The 10702-nt window shown below is 38.3% G+C and overlaps 1 protein-coding gene across 1 annotated transcript; it reads right to left on the bottom strand.

The window, feature by feature from the left end:
* Positions 1-3530: 3530 nt before the first annotated feature.
* On the bottom strand, positions 3531-9809 carry LOC132141709 (mucin-2-like). Its single transcript, XM_059551373.1, has 7 exons — positions 9686-9809; positions 9042-9560; positions 7797-8993; positions 4744-7274; positions 4575-4636; positions 3928-4085; positions 3531-3815 (listed from the first exon to the last, which is right to left on the bottom strand). The coding sequence occupies exons 1-7, from the start codon at positions 9804-9806 to the stop codon at positions 3646-3648; spliced, it is 4758 nt and encodes a 1585-aa protein (XP_059407356.1). The 5' UTR covers positions 9807-9809; the 3' UTR covers positions 3531-3645.
* Positions 9810-10702: the final 893 nt, after the last annotated feature.

Below are 10702 nucleotides of genomic sequence, written 5' to 3'. Positions count from 1 at the left end.
CAAAAGAGTTCTTAAAACGGTTAAGCCTACATTGAGGAACTCAAAAGTGTCTTCACGAGGGAAGAAGGTACTCAGAGTGAAGGACATGAGTAGGATCTGAAATAATTTTTTGAGCCTGCCTAGTAATGGTTTCTTCAAAAAGTGCCTGAAGTGTGGGATGCTGCTTAACCCCAATAATTTTCATGGCTCTCTGTGTTAACTGTGTTATCTGGGCTTTTAAGTGTACACTAAGGTTTCCAAACCAGGCTGAGATGCCATTTCGAAAATTGCTCTCGATTACAGCATGGTAAAAGAGAAGCAACACTTTCTGGTTGACACCAAAGACTCTCAACCTTCGAAGAAAGTACAGACGCTGTTGGACCTTAGTACAAACGTTTCCTGCCTGAATACTCCATGTAAGTTTATTATCAATGTGAATGCCCAGATATCTGTAAGAGTCCACCTGGGCTATATTCTGATGATTAATGACCACTGGTGAGTGGTCTCCGGTGGATTTAGGATCAAACATCATCTCCACTGTCTTCTTTGTGTTAATACTAAGGAAATGTTTGTCACACCACTGGACAAAATTCTGGACCTCATGCAATGCGCAGCACAAGTGTGTGTGCTAGTTTCAGTCCGGAGCCATTTGCATTTTCCCGTCCAGCACCACGTCGTTTAATTAGCAAATGCATTTGAGCCCATTTGTGCACCCATGGGTGAGCTGGTCTAAAAAAGAGGTGTGTTCAGGCACATTGCTGGCACATTGCTATTTTAAGGAGCTGAAAATAGACTGCGCAATAGACCAACTCAAACCTGATCTAAAGTCTAAAGTCAATGGCGCAATATTTTTTTGTTATTTAAAGAGTGCGTTGGTAGAAAAATGCACCTCTGGGCGGGTCAGCGCGTTGACTTTGCTTATTACACACAGCGATGTGCATCACAAAAATATGCCAAATATTAAAAACAAAAGGATTACAGTGTAAAAGAATATGATTTTGTAGGCTACATAAATATAAAAAATGTAAAAACGTTAAAATAGCAAAAGTGGATTTGGACACGTCCTGAGTGCACCTGCGATGTGCACTTTACACTTTGAGTTTAGATCGTTAAAATGGGGCCCAAATTGTTACTCTTAAATTGGTTTGGATGTTTTTTTTGTATTTTCTATTCTAGGGAACAGACACAATCTCTATAGTGTGATATCTAGGTGATAGAGTCTCTATGTGCAGAAAATTAACTGATTTCTGTGGCGTGAGGCGGCTAGCAGACAGTAGGTTTAGCCAGTCTGACTGCTTCCTGACCTGGGCCCCAGTTAGTCAAGTACAAACTCTAAAGTGTGTTGTGTAGTGGACTGGCTCAGCCATTAGGTTTGTGCTCCTCTCTGACTGTCAAACACTAGAATCTGCGGTAACACTTTGTATGAAGGCCATATTTATAATACATAATAAATTGTATTCTTAAGACATTATAATGAATGCATAATGCATTATAAAAAAACCTTATAATATGTTGTATCATCTCATGAAAATTCATAAGAACAGTTTTAATAAATTATAATATTTACTTATTTGTGGTTATAGCTTTTAAGAGTATGATGATTTATAACACATTGAACATGTTGCATCAACTTTTACAATGGATTATACTTCTCATAGTTATAATGTATTATAAATCTCATATCTTCCCACTTTTCTGATGTTACTTAACTTAAAGCGGTCAAATACTACTTATAAGTAGTAATAATTAATAATAATAATAATAATAATAATTATTATTATTATTATTATCATCTCAAACAGCCATAAGATCAGATATCAGATCAGATTAATCTGTAACATGAAACATTTTCTTTGAACAATTTTTATTGAAATATTAGTCTGATTATTTTGATGGCAGAGTCTGCTACTGTAAATATATGCTAACACTTTATTTTGATGGTCAACCAACAGATAAACTAACTATACTTCAGCTTATTCATTCAGTATATATGCATTTTTTTCAGTTGGAGTATTAATCTCACATCAATTAATTAACATTAGCTCCACAGGAAACCCTCAAATAACACTCTACATCTAACCACTCACAAGCTATAGTAAGAGACTGTGCAGATCTTAAATAAACAATGTCAAGATATGATACAGTCCATTTTACTCTAACTGAAGTAGATTTAATATGGTATTCATTGTGTGTTATAAATAATCATACTCTTAAACTTATAACCACAAATACGTTAGTTTTAAGATGTATTATAATTGTTGTTATGATTGTTCATGAGTTGGTATAAGGTTTTTATAATGCATTGTGCATTCATTATAATGCCTTGAGAATACCCTTATAATGTATTATAAATACAGGCTTCATAGAAAGTGTTATCGAATCTGCTCCAGTCAATGGAAGCAGACCACAGCCAGAATGATGTCCCATGGCTGTGGGACCTTGCGGTCCATGAATCCTAGGTATCACCATCTGCGATTGTGATGACCGTAATGAGGCTTCTCTATGGAATTACTTTTGTACCAGTAAAAAAATTAATATAATTTTAAGTTAAAGTTATAATCCACTCACCACCCAAAATTAGTTCTTGTGTAGTGCTGAAATTTGCGTGCTCACGAATCCTTATAATGCACAAAGTATAGAAATTATAAAAGATTAATTGTGCTTATATTCATTGTTATAACAAAGCTTTGTGAGATCGCGATTAACTGATCTGTCATCTTTTTAGTGATTATAAAGGAAGCACTCTTTGCTCGCATTCTGCCATGCCAAACCATGCACACAGCATCCTATGCTTGATTTTCTATTAAAAATAACAGTGGTTTGGCTGGTGCGGGACAGAATCCTGCTGGAGGGGACTTAAAAAAGGTCACTTGTTGTGTCTGTTTATCCCACTCTTACACACATACAACTTGTTAGGCAGTTCATTCACTTACTTGATTAGCTGCCAAGAATCATCAAAGGTGGCCATGATAGTGTCATCCCAAACATGGTAATGCAAGCCTACTTTTAGGCAAGAAACATAGTCTACTGTAGTTGTAAGGGGAAGTTGTGGCCTAGTGGTTAGAGAGTATGACTCCTAACCTTAAGGTTGTGGGTTCAAGTCATGGGCCAGCAACACCACTACTTAAGTTTCCTTGAGCAAGGCATCGAACCATACTTGGCTGTATATCATGTCACGTCACTTTCAATTTAATTGAGCAGTGAACACCATAAAAAGACAGGTTTATAGTATTTATTGAAGTGTCTATTCATGAAAGCAAAATATTTTGGACAACATAGTTTAATAAATATTTTTATTTAATAAAATAGTACACATTACAATGTTAGAACTTAGACAAACAAAAAGAAGTAGGATAGTCAGTATTTAACATAAAAATTGTTAAACAACATTCACAATGTTTACATTTAAAGGAAATGCATGAGTGAAAAGATCTACTTCTCCCTCCCAGAAAACAGCCTGCTGTTAAACAGATATCTACTGTTATATTCTTCAGGAACAATGCATTATCAAACTTATCTTTATGTTACTCTATACTAGTATTTGAGTGTGTGCTAAAATGGGAAACACTATATACCATTAAATAATGATTATAAATACATTTTGTGTTAAATTAATTTGTTACAGTGTTACAGTTTTCATGTTTGGTTGATATATGTTTAAGGGATCTATAGGATAAAGCTTAATATTTTAGACATAATAATGAGGCATATTGCTTGGAACAGAGTGGATTCTATCTTTAATCCGCTTGAAGCCGTAGTTGCTGTGATTGCTGTCTTTGCTGTGGTTGCTGTGGTTGTTGTAGTTGCTGTACTTGTTGCAGGAGCAACAGTTGTAGCTGAAGCATTAATAAAAACATAAGCAAATTAGCTGGACATCCCTATAGATTCATAGTTATAGACTAGTTACAGGTATAGAAGACTATAAATCTAGTGTGTAGTACATCTTACCTGAACCATTGACTGAAACTGATTCAGGGATTATCTTCAATAGATTTACATCTCCTGTTGCCACTGCTGTCAAGAGGGTCTTTGAAATATCTTGAACGGATGGGATAGTTTCGTTCAAGCTGAAAGCTAGTTGTGTTGATGAGATGATTGAGCCTGGTCTAAAATATAAAAAAGTAAAAAATTAATAAATGTTACCTTTTAAAATTCTGTTTATTGCAGGTTTCTTTTTCCCCCTCTCTCTTTCACAAACAAACACACACACACACACACACACACACACACACACACACACACACACACACACACACACACACACACACACACACACACACACACACACACACACACACACACACATATGGGACATTCCATAGGTGTTATGATTTTTATACTTTTCTATAACCTTACCCTAACCCTACTATGAACCCTCACAAAAGACTTTCTGCTATTGTAGGGTTTTTTTTTTTACAGATAATAATCTGTATGATTTAAGTTAGTTTTCTGATGGGGACCAAAAAAGGTTTCAACTTTACTGGTCTTACTATCCTTGTGGGGGCATTTGGTTCCCATAATGAAAGCACACCAGGACCACTCACACATACACACAAACAGAGAAAATAATCAATATTGCAATACACTGTATTTACCTGAATCCTAGGACAATCAATCTGAGGAAGTTAGGATACTTAGTTTTGTAGACAGGCTCAAGCTGGAATAAATATCAAATAATTAGAGACATCATATAGTTTGAGAATCTAGTTGAGTTGTTTGTCAAGAGTGTGTTCTAGTAAATACAATAAATGGATTTTAACTAACCTCATCCTTGATAAGTTTAGATCTACTCTTAAACTCCTCACTGGTTTCATTACTGAGTGCACTGATAAATGTCTCATTAGAGCTAAACTCTAGATTTGTTAGCACTTCAGTTGGTATTTTTGCAGTAGTTGCTGTGGAAGTTGTAGAGGTTGTAGATGCTGTAGAGGCTTTAGATGTTGTAGAGGTTGTAGATGCTGTAGAGGCTATAGATTTTGTAGAGTTTGTAGATGCTGTAGAGGTTGTAGATGCTGTAGAGGCTATAGATGTTGTAGAGTTTGTAGATGCTGTAGAGGTTGTAGACGCTGTAGAGGCTATGGATTTTGTAGAGTTTGTAGATGCTGTAGAGGTTGTAGAAGTTGTAGAGGTTGTAGATTCTGTAGAAGCAGTAGAAAAATTAGAAACTATTGCAGCTGTAGACACCACAGGTTTAGATTGTGTCACATTTGTGGTGACTGCCTCACTACTGGTGGATGTACCAGTTATAGATGTTAAGACTGTGGATGAATCTGTTGGTGTTGAAGTTGCTGTTGTGGAGGTTTCTGTTGTTGTAACAGTAGTTTCTTGCGCTGTTGTGGTAACTCCTGCAGTACTAGTGGATGATTCACCAAGAGTTGTAGAGGTTGTTGAGGGAACTGCTGTTGTTGTAGCTGTTGTGGAGGTTTCTGTTGTTGTAACAGTAGTTTCTTGTGCTGTTGTGGTAACTCCTGCAGTACTAGTGGATGATTCAGCAAGAGTTGTAGAGGTAGTTGTGGGCACTGCTGTTGTTGTAGTTGCTGTGGAGGATTCAGTTGTAACAGTAGTTTCTTGTGCTGTTGTGGTAACCCCTGCAGTACTAGTGGATGATTCAGCAACAGTTGTAGAGGTTGTTGAGGGCACTGCTGTTGTGGAGGTTTCAGTTGTTGTAACAGTAGTTTGTGGTGCTGTTGTGGTAACTCCTGCAGTACTAGTGGATGATTCAGCAAGAGTAGTAGAGGTTGTTGTGGGCACTGCTGTTGTTGTAGCTGTTGTGGATGATTCTGTTGTTGTAATAGTAGTTTGTGGTGCTGTTGTGGTAACTCCTGCAGTACTAGTGGATGATTCAGCAAGAGTTGTAGAGGTTGTTGTGGGCACTGCTGTTGTTGTAGCTGCTGTGGAGGATTCAGTTGTTGTAACAGTAGTTTGTGGTGCTGTTGTTGTAACTCCTGCAGTATTAGTTGATGATTCAGCAAGAGTTGTAGAGGTTGTTGTGGGAACTGCTGTTGTTGTGGGAACTGCTGTTGTTGTAGCTGTTGTGGAGGATTCTGCTGTTGTAACAGTAGTTTGTGGTGCTGTTGTGGTAACTCCTGCAGTACTAGTGGATGATTCAGCAACAGTTGTAGAGGTTGTTGTGGGCACTGCTGTTGTTGTAGCTGTTGTGGAGGACTCAGTTGTTGTAACAGTAGTTTCTTGTGCTGTTGTGGTAACTCCTGCAGTACTAGTGGATGATTCAGCAACAGTTGTAGAGGTTGTTGTGGGCACTGCTGTTGTTATAGCTGTAGTGGAGGACTCAGTTGTTGTAACAGTAGTTTCTTGTGCTGTTGTGGTAACTCCTGCAGTACTAGTGGATGATTCAGCAAGAGTTGTAGAGGTTGTTGTGGGAACTGCTGTTGTTGTAGCTGTTGTGGATGATTCTGCTGTTGTAACAGTAGTTTGTGGTGCTGTTGTGGTAACTCCTGCAGTACTACTGGATGATTCAGCAAGAGTTGTAGAGGTTGTTGTGGGAACTGCTGTTGTTGTAGCTGTTGTGGATGATTCTGCTGTTGTAACAGTAGTTTGTGGTGCTGTTGTGGTAACTCCTGCAGTACTAGTGGATGATTCAGCAAAAGTTGTAGAGATAGTTGAGGGAACTGCTGTTGTTGTAGCTGTTGTGGAGGATTCGGTTGTTGTAACAGTAGTTTGTGGTGCTGTTGTGGTAACTCCTGCAGTACTAGTGGATGATTCAGCAATAGTTGTAGAGGTAGTTGAGGGCACTGCTGTTGTTGTAGCTGTTGTGGAGGATTCAGTTGTTGTAACAGTAGTTTCTTGTGCTGTTGTGGTAACTCCTGCAGTACTAGTGGATGATTCAGCAAGAGTTGTAGAGGTTGTTGTGGGAACTGCTGTTGTTGTAGCTGTTGTGGATGATTCTGCTGTTGTAACAGTAGTTTGTGGTGCTGTTGTGGTAACTCCTGCAGTACTACTGGATGATTCAGCAAGAGTTGTAGAGGTTGTTGTGGGAACTGCTGTTGTTGTAGCTGTTGTGGATGATTCTGCTGTTGTAACAGTAGTTTGTGGTGCTGTTGTGGTAACTCCTGCAGTACTAGTGGATGATTCAGCAAAAGTTGTAGAGATAGTTGAGGGAACTGCTGTTGTTGTAGCTGTTGTGGAGGACTCAGTTGTTGTAACAGTAGTTTCTTGTGCTGTTGTGGTAACTCCTGCAGTACTAGTGGATGATTCAGCAAGAGTTGTAGAGGTTGTTGTGGGCACTGCTGTTGTTGTAGCTGTTGTGGAGGTTTCTGTTGTTGTAACAGTAGTTTCTTGTGCTGTTGTGGTAACTCCTGCAGTACTAGTGGATGATTCAGCAAGAGTTGTAGAGGTTGTTGAGGGCACTGCTGTTGTTGTAGCTGTTGTGGATGATTCTGCTGTTGTAACAGTAGTTTGTGGTGCTGTTGTGGTAACTCCTGCAGTACTAGTGGATGATTCAGTAAGAGTTGTAGAGGTTGTTGAGGGAACTGCTGTTGTTGTAGCTGTTGTGGAGGATTCAGTTGCTGTAACAGTAGTTTGTGGTGCTGTTGTGGTAACTCCTGCAGTACTAGTGGATGATTCAGTAAGAGTTGTAGAGGTTGTTGAGGGCACTGCTGTTGTTGTAGCTGTTGTGGAGGATTCAGTTGTTGTAACAGTAGTTTGTGGTGCTGTTGTGGTAACTCCTGCACTACTAGTGGATGATTCAGCAAGAGTTGTAGAGGTTGTTGAGGGCACTGCTGTTGTTGTAGCTGCTGTGGAGGATTCAGTTGTAACAGTAGTTTCTTGTGCTGTTGTGGTAACTCCTGCAGTACTACTGGATGATTCAGTAAGAGTTGTAGAGGTTGTTGAGGGCACTGCTGTTGTTGTAGCTGTTGTGGAGGATTCAGTTGTAACAGTAGTTTCTTGTGCTGTTGTGGTAACTCCTGCAGTACTAGTGGATGATTCAGTAAGAGTTGTAGAGGTTGTTGAGGGCACTGCTGTTGTTGTAGCTGTTGTGGAGGATTCAGTTGTTGTAACAGTAGTTTGTGGTGCTGTTGTGGTAACTCCTGCACTACTAGTGGATGATTCAGCAACAGTTGTAGAGGTTGTTGAGGGCACTGCTGTTGTTGTAGCTGTTGTGGAGGATTCGGTTGTTGTAACAGTAGTTTGTGGTGCTGTTGTGGTAACTCCTGCAGTACTAGTGGATGATTCAGCAAGAGTTGTAGAGGTAGTTGAGGGAACTGCTGTTGTTGTAGCTGTTGTGGAGGATTCGGTTGTTGTAACAGTAGTTTCTTGTGGTGTTGTGGTAACTCCTGCAGTACTAGTGGATGATTCAGCAAGAGTTGTAGAGGTTGTTGAGGGAACTGCTGTTGTTGTAGCTGTTGTGGATGATTCTGCTGTTGTAACAGTAGTTTGTGGTGCTGTTGTGGTAACTCCTGCAGTACTAGTGGATGATTCAGCAAGAGTTGTAGAGGTTGTTGTGGGCACTGCTGTTGTTGTAGCTGTTGTGGAGGACTCAGTTGTTGTAACAGTAGTTTCTTGTGCTGTTGTGGTAACTCCTGCAGTACTAGTGGATGATTCAGCAATAGTTGTAGAGGTAGTTGAGGGAACTGCTGTTGTTGTAGCTGTTGTGGAGGATTCAGTTGTTGTAACAGTAGTTTGTGGTGCTGTTGTGGTAACTCCTGCAGTACTAGTGGATGATTCAGCAAGAGTTGTAGAGGTAGTTGTGGGCACTGCTGTTGTTGTAGCTGCTGTGGAGGATTCAGTTGTTGTAACAGTAGTTTGTGGTGCTGTTGTGGTAACTCCTGCAGTACTAGTGGATGATTCAGCAAGAGTTGTAGAGGTTGTTGTGGGCACTGCTGTTGTTGTAGCTGTTGTGGATGATTCTGCTGTTGTAACAGTAGTTTCTTTTGCTGTTGTGGTAACTCCTGCAGTACTAGTGGATGATTCAGCAATATTTGTAGAGGTAGTTGAGGGAACTGCTGTTGTTGTAGCTGTTGTGGAGGATTCAGTTGTTGTAACAGTAGTTTGTGGTGCTGTTGTGGTAACTCCTGCAGTACTAGTGGATGATTCAGCAATATTTGTAGAGGTAGTTGAGGGAACTGCTGTTGTTGTAGCTGTTGTGGAGGATTCAGTTGTTGTAACAGTAGTTTGTGGTGCTGTTGTGGTAACTCCTGCAGTACTAGTGGATGATTCAGCAAGAGTTGTAGAGGTTGTTGAGGGAACTGCTGTTGTTGTAGCTGTTGTGGAGGTTTCTGTTGTTGTAACAGTAGTTTCTTGTGCTGTTGTGGTAACTCCTGCAGTACTAGTGGATGATTCAGCAATAGTTGTAGAGGTAGTTGAGGGCACTGCTGTTGTTGTAGCTGTTGTGGATGATTCTGCTGTTATAACAGTAGTTTGTCGTGCTGTTGTGGTAACTCCTGCAGTACTAGTGGATGATTCAGCAAGAGTTGTAGAGGTTGTTGAGGGCACTGCTGTTGTTGTAGCTGTTGTGGAGGATTCGGTTGTTTTAACAGTAGTTTGTGGTGCTGTTGTGGTAACTCCTGCTGTACTAGTGGATGATTCAGCAAGATTTGTAGTGGTTGTTGAATACGTTGTTGCTAGAGAAGACAAAACGGTGTTCTGTTTAAGTACTTATTTTGAACATATATACTTTTTTCTAAGTGAAATGAGGTATTATTGTTGTTGTTCTTGTAGGATTTGTTTTTACATTTGATTCACCTACCAATAAAAATGCACATTATAATAAAAGCTTTTCCCTCCATTCTGGAAAGAATCCAATGGTGATAATTAGAGACTGCAAAGGAAGCAATAAACACAACGTTTAAATACACACACATATACATGAATATATCAGTTAAAAGTTGTATAATGTTGTTGATAAGCCACCTATCACCATGTCTGCATTTATTTGATTAATGTAAAATAATAATAATAATAATAATAAAAAACAGTAAAACAGTAATTTTGTAATGCAAAGCTAAAGTTTTTTTTTGCATCCATTACTCCAGTCTTTAGTGTCACTTAATTCTTCAAATGCATAGAAGATGTCTTTCAAGAACATGAACAAACTGAATATTTCCAAACTTTTGACCAGTATTATATAATAAAGTAGCAATAAAGAAAACTAAACATTCATATATATATATAAACAATCACTGCATCCAAATGATATTACCAGAGATACCTGCATCAGATGTGGAAGAGGATAGAATAAAACTAATCTACAAACATTATTTTCATGGTTTCAGCAAAGTACCATGCAAAAGCTTGCATTCTTGATTTAAGTTATAAACTAAATTATCTACTCCATCTGGAAAAACTGGACACCATACATTTTTAAATCATGATTAGTCCAGTTAAAATTATCACTAGATTTCACAAAACTAAAATCAATTCCACTAAATATTATTTTATTATGACTCCTTAATATTTAACACAAATGGTTTTGTAAACGAACTGAGGTCCTTGATAATAGGAATGTGCTGTATATAGATAAACAATTACTTATAATTATAAGTATAGAATTATTTTAAATAATTATATTAATAATTACTTTGTGAACAGAATGTTATACTGTGACTGCAATTTACTGTGACTGCTTCAGTATTCTGACTACATACGTTTCATTAAAAAAATACATTTACCAGTAATAGAACACAGACAACTTCAAAAATGACAAAAAATTTAAATTGTATTATATATTTAAATGATATTAAAATAGTAATGCTTTGTTATTATG

The sequence above is a fragment of the Carassius carassius genome, chromosome 6 (genome assembly GCF_963082965.1).
Source record: "Carassius carassius chromosome 6, fCarCar2.1, whole genome shotgun sequence".
NCBI lineage: Eukaryota > Metazoa > Chordata > Actinopteri > Cypriniformes > Cyprinidae > Carassius > Carassius carassius.
The sequence above is the reverse complement of the archived record's forward strand: the minus strand, read 5'-3'. Positions and strand labels throughout refer to the sequence as shown.

Bases quoted from the DNA above. Each gene is read 5' to 3' on its own strand.
- LOC132141709 (XM_059551373.1), bottom strand. From the start codon at position 9,806: ATGTATATGTGTGTGTATTTAAACGTTGTGTTTATTGCTTCCTTTGCA. The intron at 7,275-7,796 runs GTAGTACTGCAG...CAACAGCACAAG, and splicing joins AACTCTTACTGAATCATCCA to AAACTACTGTTACAACAACA. The intron at 3,816-3,927 runs GTAAGATGTACT...TTAATGCTTCAG, and splicing joins AGTTTCAGTCAATGGTTCAG to CTACAACTGTTGCTCCTGCA.